Source organism: Caloenas nicobarica, chromosome 3 (assembly GCF_036013445.1).
Source record: "Caloenas nicobarica isolate bCalNic1 chromosome 3, bCalNic1.hap1, whole genome shotgun sequence".
In the NCBI taxonomy this organism is placed as follows: domain Eukaryota; kingdom Metazoa; phylum Chordata; class Aves; order Columbiformes; family Columbidae; genus Caloenas; species Caloenas nicobarica.
This window is the reverse complement of record NC_088247.1, coordinates 51,877,479-51,888,773: the sequence shown is the minus strand read 5'-3', so window position 1 is coordinate 51,888,773 and position 11,295 is coordinate 51,877,479. Positions and strand designations below refer to the sequence as shown.

Sequence of the window (11,295 nt, the reverse complement as noted above, 5' to 3'; positions counted from 1 at the left end):
ACTCAGTAACTTGCTATCATACAATTTCCACTCCCTTGGTGCTTCTGTCCCTGAAATCTCTCACTCTCTCTCTGTTCCCAAGTATCAGAACCTTATTTTATTTATTCCTTTCTTCTTTTTTTATTGGAAAGGTCCCATGGAGATTAATAATTTTTATAGCTGTCATTTCCTGAAATTACATCATGCGACACTGAAACATACAGCAAACTGACATTTCAGGTGGTATTGCTCCAGAATGGATTTTGGAGAAGAGCTAAATTTACCTTTTGGAGCTAAAGACCACTGACTTGGCCAGTTGTGCAGAGCATGTTCCATGGAAATTATTTGAAAACTGTTCAGGTCAGACACTGTTCTACTCATACATCACATGCTCTTTGTTATTCCTTCGCCTTCATGGCAAGCAACATTACAAGGAACGTGAAATGTCTGGTGTCTATATAACTGAGCCAAATGTATGTGGGAAATGTTGCCTGTTTCCAACAAAGGCAAGTTTTTTAGGTCACATACATGGAAGTCACTGCCTTAGACACCAAAGTATACAGTGCATGTCTTGAAAATGTCCACTGGATCAGAAACACTGTGAGCAGCCAGCTCTTGCTTATAAGCTCTTGATAACATCTGTTCTTCCCCCACTCCGATAATAAATGGTGTTTAAGAAGTGAAAATTTCCAAGAAGGCCCTGTGGTTATCTAGCTTGCATGGAGGGGAAATGCACTTTATTTTCCTGTTGCATTGACGAGCTGGGTCGTGAAGATGTGAAGAGGAAGCAAACCCCATTGCTGTGCTAGGATAGTGAGAAAGGAAGGCAGCAGGGCTGCCAGTGGTGCAGGGCTTATCCTTTCTGGAGGAGACACCAAGTGTCTGCTGACGCATCATACATTTTAAGGCCTTTGGTTCTCAGTCATGAAAATGGGGGATGTGCAGTCCTTTCCACATACACAGCCTTGGCTCTTCTTTTCTTTCTTCCTGCCCAGCCTATGCAACAGCATTTTTCTCTCCTTATATTTACATTTTTTTAAAGTACCTCCCTGTCACTGAAGTTCTATTCTCTGTGTGATCTGTTTGGTCTCTGATTTCCATGTCAAAGGCACTTCTACTTTTGTCATTAAGTAGTAAAACTCTTCAAATGAAAAGAGAGAAAAATACAAAGTTCTCCAGATTCCTTCACTAATTGTCCAAAACAATTGATTTTCTTATGACCATAATCCTTGTGTTCCTTTTTTCTTTTGTGCCCAGCTGTGAGGATTTCTGATCTTAGCACTGCGAGTTGAAATCTTTAGGGCACGAGTGTTAGGCCAGTGTCTTCTTGTAGCTGAACGGCAGAACTGCAAATCCGGAGACTTGCATAATGCTCACCCTGCCCTCCTTGATCTGGGCTGCTCTGCCCAGCTCTTCCCCCTGGACTTTATTAGTGCCACATGAAGGCAGTTCTAATTTTCAAAACTTATCCCAATTCCATGTGGGGGAATATTGGCTACCTCTTCTTTTCCAGCCAGGGTGTGGACCAGACAGTGTCCTAACTTTGTTGTTGTTCCTTCTATGTCCTTCAAGTTTATGAGAGTGTTGCATGATTCATACAATTTACTACTCAGGGACTTGTGGCTCTGGCTCACTGTGTAGGCAATGGGCAGAAATATCACATCTCCAGAACTAGGTAATGAAAAGAAGTAGCCTGCAATCAGTCCTGAGAATCAGAAATAGTTGGAAAACTGGAAATCAGGCCTAGGCTACTTAGGATACCTTTCTGGCTGGGGCACATTTAGTGTGATGTGAAGCAATTTCTCTCAAAGGAAGATCTAGCCAGCTGTTTCCTACAGGTCTGTCAGGTGCTGGGTATGTTAATGGGACTGGAAGAATGCATTAGAGCAACAAATGCTTCTGCCTTCCTTTGCTCCTATATCTATAGCCTGGAAACACTTCTCTCCTCCTCACAAAAGCAGCATTTTACTCTTCTACATTGTGTTAACCAAAGTGTCAGTAGGGTGGCTGGAAAGGGAAAGCACTAGATTGTTTCCTGAACAACCCTTCTTTGTATGTAAATGGAACATCTTTCTCTGCTTTACATTTCCTTTCTTTCCTCCTTTCTTGCTCTCACCATGTGTTCAGCCTGGTTTAGCCCGAGGCCAGGAGACAGAAAGATGAGAAAAAATTCCTGCAGATTTCTTCGTGAATGGGAAGCTGCAGCATCAGTAACCTCAGCAAGGAGAGGTAAAACAGAGGTAAGTGGAGACAGATTGGTCCATAGACATGTCAGGAAGACAGCAGCCATAAAGCAGGTACATAGGTACTTACTGGGAAACACCAAAAAAGACCTGCATCCAATTAAAAATTATGTGTATCATCTGGTCTGTGCCTTTCAACAGCAGAATTCATGACAGCAGGGCAGTATCATTTTTATTGAGTTTACACCACTGTAGACATCAACTGGGTTTAGGTTTATCTCTTTCCAGCAGCTGTCATGTTGCCTAACTGGCCTGTTCCTTCTTTAGCTCTTACCCTTTCTTTCCTCTGGTGGTGACCAGAACAGGTTGGAGTTGGGGGGACCCAGCAGCATGTGGCTTTTCATTCAGCTGAACTGGTTGTTACTTTCTGTTCTCAAATGTGTGACCTTTCTCAACATGTCAACCTCTTTCCTTCCAAATTTCTGCGCTGTTACTAACGGAGCAGTATCCCCTGGAGAGCACAAACCATTAACACTCGTACTGAGAGAAACTTCCTAAAGACGGACTTCAGCAGAGCTCCCTGAGAGCAGATTGCCACAACCTCCCTCTCTGGATGCCAGCTATGTTGCAATAATGTTTTCCATTTGTAACACACTGTCTCCAATGACTAGAATTTTTAAGGCTAGAATCCACCTATTTTATGGAGTCACTTGAGATGTGGAAAGCCAAGCAGATAGCAACTGCTGGAATTCATGAAAATATCCACAAGTTGCTTACTTAGCCCCATCCCCAATTCTTGTGTTTCATACTAGTGTACTATCTTTTCCTTCTTACACTAGAGATTTGTAAATGAAAAAGGTGCATCTTAGAAACCGTATTTGAACTTGTTGCTGACTCTCCATTTCTTTTTGTTACCATCTCACTCTAATTTCCTGCATCCCTAGTTGCAGCCAAGACTCAAAGGTGGGATATTAGATCAAACACAAACACAGGCATTAGACATTTATTTCTAATTAAAGACCATATGTATATTTGCAGCACTAGAGGATACCATAGTGAACAACTCTGCACACTTGATTCCGAAGCAATGGTGCCCACCAATCGGTTGCTCTGGTTGTAGTCAGACATATTTTCCCTAAAGACAGCTTCATCTCCGCTCCTAATTTTGGGGCCTTCATGAGGTTGCCGCATTAGTCTGCATCAGTAGTTGGTTATTGTGTATTGTTCTGGGGATTTTGGTTCCTGTTCCTGTGCTTTCCAGGGCACTGCTGCTATTTCAGGGGTGTCTGCAACCACCTCATGATCATTCACTCATACACACGTCCCTACTTGTGGGTCACTGACAGTGCGCTCTGCACAGCAGTGGCTTCTGAATGCGGACCCCTGTATGTATACACACATACAAAGACTTGTACAGTTACTTTTAATTATATCAATCTAGTTATGGTCATATTAATGGTAGTTGTCAAATCTATTTTCTTAGATTCATATCCTTGTCTTCAGGGTACAATAATTTTTTTTTTTTTGCTAATTTTGTATATGGATTAATATCAGAAATGTATTAGCTATCTCCAAATCCTGCAAAATAACAGGAGAAAGGTTAGAGGAAAGAGGAAAACCCCACATAATAGATATATTTTGGTAGTTATTATTTACTGTAATACATGTAATCTCCATTCCCTGACACCCTCTAGCCGTTGCCCTACTGAGCTATTAATGTCATTTTATGCTGAGCCTCAACCTTATCCTCCTTGAGCTTTATCTGTACTCCGTTTTCTATCACCTATCTACTACTGATCTAGCTTACTGCCAGGGAGTGCTTAGTTTATTTAATTGACCTAATCCCCTCCACCCGCCATGAAATGCAGGTAATTTCCTCATTCCCTTAGACTCTGCATTCCCACGTCATGGCATCCTAGCCCTTCATTGCTGCCTGTTCATGTGTGTATATGTATGGGCACTCATGCCCTTTTTTTTCTGGGCAGTTTTGAAGGAGGAAACAGGGATAGAAAAGTTCACTGCTGCTGTCTGGCTCCAACACTGCTGCAGCTGCTTCAACAGCAGCTCTCCAGTAGATATTTTTGAAGCCTTCTGTCAGTATAAAACCAAGATTTTTTTTTTTTTTAATCTCTCAAGTTCATAACCTCATGTTATTTTTCACAAAATTTACAATGGCATCTTCTTTCTCTGGATTATTATAATTTGCAGAGTGCTCAACACTTAGGATTACCCATTTAAATTCCCAGTGTGAGCCTGAGGTCCCACGGGGATGGTGGAGCAAGAAAACTGCAGTTCTCAGGTAATATTTTGACATAAGGCAAGAAAAGAGTTGTTACATTCACCTGCACTTTTATTCTTCAGAGGTGGTGGAGGCTTTAAAAATTAATCTTTTAAATGTAAATATGTTAGGCACATGGACTCACAATTTTCAGAGTTGCATTAATGTTATTCTAGAAGGTTTATTGAACAGCTTTGTTTTCCTAAAATATACCCTGAAAATACAAAAAATATTTTTTTTTGACAAGAAGATGTATTTTTTTTCCTCCTGCATACAGTGTAAGATGTTTTATGATCTTCACTCTTAAAAGTTCTTCAACCTTGTATGAGGAAATCGAACTGAGCATTTAAGTGTTTGTACTCAACATTTAGTAGTCAATGGAAAATAGAATTACTTTTCTAGCTGGCAGAATCTGCTTCGCCTGGGCTATCAGAGCTGCGGTGGGTGCCGTGCAGACTTTTTCCATTTGTGCTGCTGCCATTTTGTGTCTTGTACCCTCTAATTCGCGAAAGGGGCTGGAAACCATAACATTGTTTTGAAGTGGCTGCGATGGTTTCTCACCTCAGTGCGAGTATTTAGAAGTTGTTACGACCATGTGTGAGAGAACTATGTATGCGCTCTGGCAGCGTGAGTGGGAAGCACGAGGGATTTTTGAGCACAGTTCTGATCAAATCAGTTTAGCTGCAGCGGGAGCAGAAGTTAGACACGGTGCTTTAGATGTTTGCTCCTCTGTGAACTGTGACATCTGCTCAGCTGCAAAACCTCTGTGGTCTTGCCATGCTTGCCAGAGAACTGCTGTGGCTACTCACCTCATCCTGACAAGATTTCACTTACACCTTTGTCCTATATTCAGGAAAATGATGGGTTATGCTGGCCACAGTACTAGTCCACTGATTTGCAGATAGGAATCCCTAGTTTGTAAAGATGCTGGCAAGCTTTTCGAGCTGGAAATCTCCGAGACTGTTCAGCTTCCTGGATTCCATCTTATTCTGGCCCTAATCCAGGCTCTGTTTTCAAGTTAAGCATTTCTATTTATAATGCTTACAAAAAAGTGGGATTTGTTTCTCGTGCTGAAAGGGTTCAGGAGAAAACCTTTATTTTTTTATATATATATTTTCTTCCTCTCCTGTGATCCATGAAGAAGGTTTGATGCTTTCACAATTGCAGAAAACAAAATTACAGGCAACTGGATTTATAATGAGGTTGAGCCTTTCCCCCAGGGCCTTCTAGATCTGCTGTGTGCTTGCTGGAAGGGCTGGTTCTCGGGCAGTTGTTAGACGTTTGTGGCTACACCATTATATCCATTATACCAGTAAAGCTGCCACTCTTTCCAGAGATAAGGTTCCTGTAGCTTAGCTGCATGCTTTCCTTCCTAAAACTGATGCTATGCTTCAGCTGAAATTCTATCTGCATCCAAGCATGTGTACAGAAAGAGGCACACTTTGTTTTAAAATTCAGTCACTTAAGTGGTCCAGAAAACTTGTCGTGCTCCTTCCATGACGCCGAGGAGCAGCAGCTGCCCTGTGTCATGCTCCCTTGCCATGGAAGTCAGAAGCAACATCTCCCATCAGATCGCTCGCTGTATGGTGTGGCACATGAGACTTTCACCTTTTTACAGAGAAGGCTTTATTTCTAAACCTGCCTTTCTGAGAAACTCTGCTGTAGAACATCAAGGCTGTGTACAAAAGGATGTTTTACCCTTAGTTTTTGTTCCCTGTGGTGGCAAACGAAGGCTGACGTGGAAGCTCAGACACTACGTTCTCACTGTTGGCAGCTCCCTGCTAATTTATACATTCTTATACTCTGCTGTCATTTGCCTTGGTATGATTTAATGCATACTTGGCCCCAGGAGGAAAGACTTAAAGGTGAAACTACAATATTTATTTGGTATGTGATTGGACAAGTCACATCCAAAAACTTTTCAAACATGGCTGGTGCAAGAAATGTAAAATCACATCTCTACTGATGGGAAGAAAGAGGATTACAAATTGTATGTTGTTCCACATAGCTAGAAAATATGACTATGCATCTATGGGGAAGAGAAGCGCTCCAAGGCTGTGCTGGAAACACGCTGGGGCAATACATGCTGGCTGTACCCCACTCCTCTCTCAGGTTGGATTAGGACTCCTGGTAAGAAGAAAACTGAAGTTTCTACAGGATAATGGCTGTTTCTCAGGAAAATACAAGTGAACAGTTTTGAATTCAGGCAATCTCAATTGCGATACATGATAACTCAGCCTTTACTGGGTTATTACATGGTTTGCAGCCTGGTTGTAGCCAGATCTGCCCCAGGGTGTGCTAGGGCCAATGAGTTGGGGCTGGGCCAGGGTTTGTATTTATTTTCCATCAAACAAAGATCACTGTTGAGTATTGTGTGCAGCAGATCATTTTCTGCGTGCTATTTTACAATACATCAACCGATAAGTAATCTCCAACTTGCCAGAGAGATATGGTACATTTCTTCAATTTCTAAAGTATCTGTCAAAAAGATTGTTAAGAACCCTGGAGCCTGCGCAGCTGCTGGCAACAACATGACCTAGAAGGACATGGCAGGCACGGTTTTCTCTTGTCATGGTGAGATGGTCATATTGTTTTCAGTTGTTATAGCCAATTGCTGTGATAATGCATCATGCTAGGCAACGTGGGCAGGGCTAAAGGTTATTTATTTGAACATAGATAATGTTTGGAGCATTACGGGTCACGGCAGGGGATGGGTGAGACCAGTGGTTACACAGCATCTCAAGCCCTAGGACACTGGAGGGCCGGTCCAGACACCCTGCAGGAGCCCTCCGGCATCCCAAAAGATCTGCTAGTCACACATCTGTGTATGAACCCACCTTTTTGTGTCACTGTTTCTCTCTTTTGCAGCTGTTTTTTTTCCCTAGGCAAATTGCCGTATCAGGCTGGACAATGGCTGGTTGCTATTTAGCAGATTTAAACCACTTTCGGGAGTGCTGGTTCCTGGTGCCAATCATCAGACAAGTTTTCCCGGGAATTCCCTCAGGAATCGCCCCAGCGCTGCTGCACTGTCACACACCTGGGACTCAGACGAGCTGCAGAGCCCCAGAAGCTCGGGAAGCAGCAGCCTCAGAAAGGCCTGTGTCCAGCAAGGCCCCGTGTCTACCACAGATGAGCTATCTGCATTTGTTTATTTGACTTTTACTCACTGGGGATTAAGAAGCCTTTAGTTTCCAGGAACAAGCCTTAGTCAGGAAACACTTGCAGTGAGCTCTGCTTTGCATCAAAGCTGACTTTCCTATAGCTATTAAAGGTATCAATTTATTAAAGGTATTAATTTATACTAGTTTTTGGTTGATTTATATATCTTTTATTCTGAGTGGGTCAAGCTTTGCTTTGTTCAAGGCTGTAGCATGAACCTCTCCTTGCACTGCTTCGTGATAACCTTGTCTCCCTTTTTTCTCTTTGCTGCTCAGCTATAAAATAAATTCAGAGAACGAACTTTTTTCTTCAGAAATAAACTCTCTTTATTTTAAAATTCAGACGTATATGCTTTATACCAAAACAGACACCAAAAGAGACTTGGTATTCATCTCTGGTTTTAAGCAAAACTGTGGCTTTCAGGGCTATATAACCAAACATAGTGATTTTAATCTTTATGACTTTATGTCTCCCTGCCAATACTCAAGATAGTTTTGCAGGCACTTCAGAGATCTTTCTGCTAATTTCCAAGAAATTTCGGAGATTTCCAGGAGTTAAAAAAAAAAAAAAAAAGAAAGAAGGAGCCAGCTAAGTTGGTGCCTTTACAGCAGCATGTTAAATACGGCCAGCTTTCTACCAATTTTCTGCCACGTGCATATCTTCTCCCTGGTCTCCAGGCCACCTCTGTTTCCAGCATCTCTCTCATCACCACAGCACCGACTGCCCTCCTAAAGTTTCTCCATGGCCAGCTCCACTTCTGCAGCCGCTCAGGGCAGCCAGGCCACGCCATCAGTACTGCTGAGCATGTGCAACCTGGTGGCTGAATCGACAAATACTGGTACTGCAAGTCTGTTTGGAGAGACTGGAAAAATTGCCTGGATTCATGAAACCTTTCCATCCAACCTAAAAGAAAATGCTATGTTTGATTTTGGAGGGCTTTGTAATAAGACCTGCATAATCTTTGGAGATTCTTGAATAAGAAGAGTCTTTAGTAAGAGTCGTTAAGTTCTGATTTCACAAGAACCCTGTTTTTTGGGCAAACACTTTCATTATTTTTCCTAAGTCTTCCTGCAGCCCCAGACTATGGTGGCACATGGAGTCATGCTTACAGTGGCCTTCTGTGGTCTACTTCTTTCTCTGCTACTGTGCGGTCCCTCTGGCAGCAAGTGCAAATGGCTGGTGACAGCCTTTGTCAGAAACGGGTACTGTCACCTCCCAGATGGGCAAGCCCGTAGACGTATTTGTTCTGGTAGACTTTGTGTTCAGGCTGTCCTTGGAATCAGTCACCCTCTCATGAAAAAAAATTACTTCTTCTCCACTGAGATGCCAGGATCCGAGGACTGACTCAGATGATTTTCACTCTAATTTCCATTAACAATTCAACTTCAATTAACTTTCTTTAAAAAGCAAGAAAAAAACCCCGTAGTCTACAAAAATCAGCTCCAAATTCAGAACAACAAAAATGTGAGGGCACAAAATATTGTTTTGGATCATAATCTAGTTAGAAATTATTTGCAGAGGATTGCTTGATTCAGGTCAGAATTTCAAATGATGCTGTAATCAGGGATCTGAAATTTCAATCTGGGTAACTCCCTGCTTAGTACAAATCATACCCTTATCATGAGCCAGATTTGCTGCCCAAGACATGATGCTAATTTAAAAATTTCAAAATATACTTGTGTTACTTATTGGTACCTTCTTAAGTAAATATTTTCAGCATATAGTTTATGAGGAAGAGAATGGCACTTTCATTTTCCTTCCTCACCCACCTTGTTTTAGGCGAAGTTTTTCTCAATTTTTTCCTCTCTTCTTTTATTTTTCCCTTTCAAAAAAACAATGCTTCCAGTTAAATTGGAAATGTTGCATTTTACTTGTAAATATACTGGATCACAAGAATGTAAAAATAACATCCTATGTAAAGGTAAGAAAAAAGTATGGAAACAAAAGCTGATAACTCTGAAATTAGGTGGAATGGTGTTTGTGTCTGATTCTGACACAAAATATTTTAACTGGTGAAACTGCAAAAATATAGAGTGACCTGTGGTGACACAAGTTAAATGTTAACACAAGTTAAATCCATTCTGATAATTGTCTAGGCTTAAGAAAGTAAATTCTTTTTCTTGAAAATATGAAAAACATGTTTATTTTTATTGTTCTTTAAACTTGTTCTTTAAACATGTCTTTGACATGTTTTTGCATCTGCTACCCTGCGTTAATTACCGAAGGCTCCCTGTCCAAAGCCCTGGAGAATGGGTCTTTGGAAAGGAATCTGCAGAGAACAGGATGCCCATTTGCTTAAATTAGGCAATAAAAATGGACATACTCAGTTTACGTCTTCAGTCTTGCTTCTCTTTTGGGCTGAGTCTGTACTTAGCAAGGATGGCTCTATATAGCTGGGTGCTATGTCCTTCCCACTCTCGGAAGGATTTCCCAGGGAGGTGGAGAACGCGGGTTCAAATCCACTCAAGCTGAGAAGGGACCTGTGCACAGGCTTCCCTCCTTCTGCAGAAGAGCTCTGACTCTTGAGGTATTGAAGACTAAAGGAGGAAAAGGCGTTGCAGGGAACCTTGCTGTTGAATAGTGGTTAGGCACTTTCAGGAATATGAAGCACGTGACAAAGGCTTTCAGGACTGCCAGTGTGCATTTAGCTGCCTAAATCCCATTCAAGTCTCTTTTTGGGTATGATGCATCTTTCTCTTTGGGCCTCGGTCTTTCTGTATCTCCAAGAACAGTTACAGTGAGCGAATAAATTCCTCAGAGCCTGCAAAACACTGACCTATGGTGATAACCTGGGCAGTCCAAGGTAACTCTTAATGAAGTATGGCTGAGGGTCTGGTTCGTGGCTTTTCTGGGGCTTTTGGTAGCAACAGCATCATCTTAAATAGGGATAGTCCTGAAAACATCCTTGAAAATGAAGAATGTAACTTGGGATGAGTTATTACTAGTACATTTCTCTTGGAGGATGTGGGAAGTGCATGGAAAAAGCCAACAAGCACATTGCAAAAAATAGTGGTGGTCAGAAGACTTAGAAAGATGCGTTGCTCACCTGTTCTGGCTGGACCAGAGCAACAAGTGAAACACAAGTCTACACAGGAGTCTGCTTTAATCCATCATTCTATTTTAGGAAGCATCACACAGCATTTTCACCAATTAGCCTTTCATAGCAGTTTAAGTAATGGCCACAGGGTTATTTAAGGAAAAAGGACGTCAACCTATTTCATAGTCACTGACCCCTCAATTGGCAGCAGTGCTCTTGGAGGGCTTGGGTAGTACCCAGCAGTTGCTGAGTTATTTGAGGAAAATCGTGTAAATCTATAATCCAGTGGTAAATCTGAAAGACAGAAACATAGCACATCTGATTAGCAACACAACCCATATCACATAAAAGATAAGCCTGTGGTGAATAGCAGTACTTCTTAAGCCCTTGAGCTGTTTGCTCACCGGCATTAGAACTCAATCAGATTGTGTGATTACGTATTTATTTGACATCTTCAGCTGTCTGAGGGTCTGACTTTCAGAGTCTACTCAACTGCAATAAAGGATATTCAGTTCTTTGATTGTTGAAATAATGCTAGTCATAGAAAATGACTTAACTAATGCTTAAACAAAAATCTTCATTGAGCCTAGATGGAATTTTCCCACTAGAACGCTTTCAAGTTCATTCTTCAATTTGTCACCTTTCTCCTTTGTATCAGC

General features: G+C 41.7%; 1 protein-coding gene across 1 annotated transcript in view; it reads right to left on the bottom strand.

Annotated features, from left to right (window-relative positions):
* Window positions 1–7,927: 7,927 nt before the first annotated feature.
* The window catches only part of NT5DC1 (5'-nucleotidase domain containing 1), a 136,930-nt gene continuing 133,562 nt past the window's right edge, over window positions 7,928–11,295 (bottom strand). Inside the window, exon 12 of the mRNA XM_065631354.1 lies at window positions 7,928–10,930. Coding sequence (XP_065487426.1) covers window positions 10,812–10,930 — 119 coding nt within the window. The 3' untranslated portion in view covers window positions 7,928–10,811. The remainder of the gene's footprint in view (window positions 10,931–11,295) is intronic.